General features: G+C 39.9%; 1 protein-coding gene across 1 annotated transcript in view; it reads right to left on the reverse strand.

Annotated features, from left to right (window-relative positions):
- Window positions 1–346: 346 nt before the first annotated feature.
- EIF4A2 (eukaryotic translation initiation factor 4A2) overlaps window positions 347–1,760 on the reverse strand; it is a gene marked incomplete in the record, with an annotated part of 14,724 nt that continues 13,310 nt past the window's right edge. Inside the window, 1 exon segment of the mRNA XM_073626309.1 lies at window positions 347–1,039. Within this exon segment, the coding sequence (XP_073482410.1) occupies window positions 943–1,039 (97 nt within the window).

Consider the following 1,760-nt stretch of genomic DNA (forward strand, 5'->3'; position numbering starts at 1 on the left):
GGCCAGTTGTCAATCACACCATGGGACAGGGTCGGTGTTGAGCACACCCACCCCTATATGACTGAGCCAAGGACAGGTGGATTCCAGAAAGTAATTGCTACATGAATCTGCCCTTACTCAAGATGGCCATAGCCAGAAACACTAGGTGATGTTTGAGCACAATAAAGCATGGAGATATGGATGGATGAGTTTGCTTTGAATGTTAAAGCAGACCTAGTCTGAACACCACAAACTCAAAATGCTCCAACAGGCAATACATTGTCATTTTGTGAATGCAGCTATAGCTTAAATAGAATATGAAACCATGTTTAGCAGACCAAAACTGCCCACAAAATGATACAGAAAATACAGGGAGTAAATATACCATTTATTAAACATTGAAATTCATGTGCAATGTGGCAACTTTACATTCAAACCAAAGACAAACAATTGTTGGGGTTCAGGGTCTAGCACAAATGCACTTACCTTACTGAATATACATTAACACAAAAGATATAGGCTTTTTTAATTTAGTAAATTCTAAATCTGTAATGTACAATAAATGTGTATATGCAATTTAACATAATTAGCTGATTTTATACAGCACTTATATTTTTTAGTCCATAAGTAAGTTATTAAATGATAAAGAACATCAAACACAACCACTAAATAACTAGGAAATAAATGTCTAAAACAAAAAAGTAAAGACCCCATTGCTTTACAACCCACCCCAACAGTCTAAACTCTGGAAAGAGGATAAGCCCACAGCTTCCCTTCCAGAGAAGGCGACTGTCGCTTTGCTTATCAAAAATCTGGAATTCTGATCCGTTATGAGCATTGAGACAAGATTCAATATATTTCCAAAGAAAAGCACAAATGCGCGTCGTGATTCGCCAATTCAGCAACAGTGAGTACGGCATTCAAAAAAATCTCATCCCATGGATCAAATAAGATCAGCCACATTCATTGGCATCTCTCCACAGTAGTATTGTAGAAAGTCTCGATATCACGAAGTATTCTTTTATCCTCTTCTGTAACAAAGTTAATTGCCACACCTTTCCTACCAAGCGACCGCCACGTCAATCCTGCAAGAAAACAAATCACATTACATTCATGCGGCCCAAGCCAAGGGAGGGGCCTTACAGTTACTAACCAGGACAACCCAAGCATGAGAAGCCACCAAGCATAGTGCACTACATACAGCCTTTATTTTCTAGAATCTGGCCTCTGTTGTAAGGCTAGGGATATGACAAAGAAAACCCCTGCTAAAATGCATTCTAGGTGAATGGTTTCCAGGTCCCTAAAGTAGGTGTACAATCCCCAGGACACTGCCCCAGTTAAGGAGAGACTAGGGTCAGGAGGCTCCTGCCACCTAGCACAGAGGCCTGACAGTATAAAATATCAGCAATCTTGAAGTGATCCTGTCTGGAAAAACACTGAGGGACATTCTCATACTGTGTTTGAGGGCTTGTTTCCTGTGCTAGGTGGGAGGAGCCCATCTCATTAAGCCGTCCTGGAAAATGACTGGGGAACATTGGGTCACATTTGTAACAAAGCCAGATATTGTCTAAAATGCATACAATGATCATTCAACCATGCAAAAATGCCTTAGAGTTCATACTTGTGTTACTTCCATTGCAAAGTTAATGCAATTTTGGATGAGTGCAACTTTGTTACGACCTTGGCTATGACAATGTGATCATTGTTTTGTTTCTTTTCTAACGACTTTGTAGAGCACAAACGATTCTGTTCTTGCACTTGTCCAACAACAAAATTGGTCA

The sequence above is a fragment of the Aquarana catesbeiana genome, linkage group LG04 (genome assembly GCF_042186555.1).
Source record: "Aquarana catesbeiana isolate 2022-GZ linkage group LG04, ASM4218655v1, whole genome shotgun sequence".
NCBI lineage: Eukaryota > Metazoa > Chordata > Amphibia > Anura > Ranidae > Aquarana > Aquarana catesbeiana.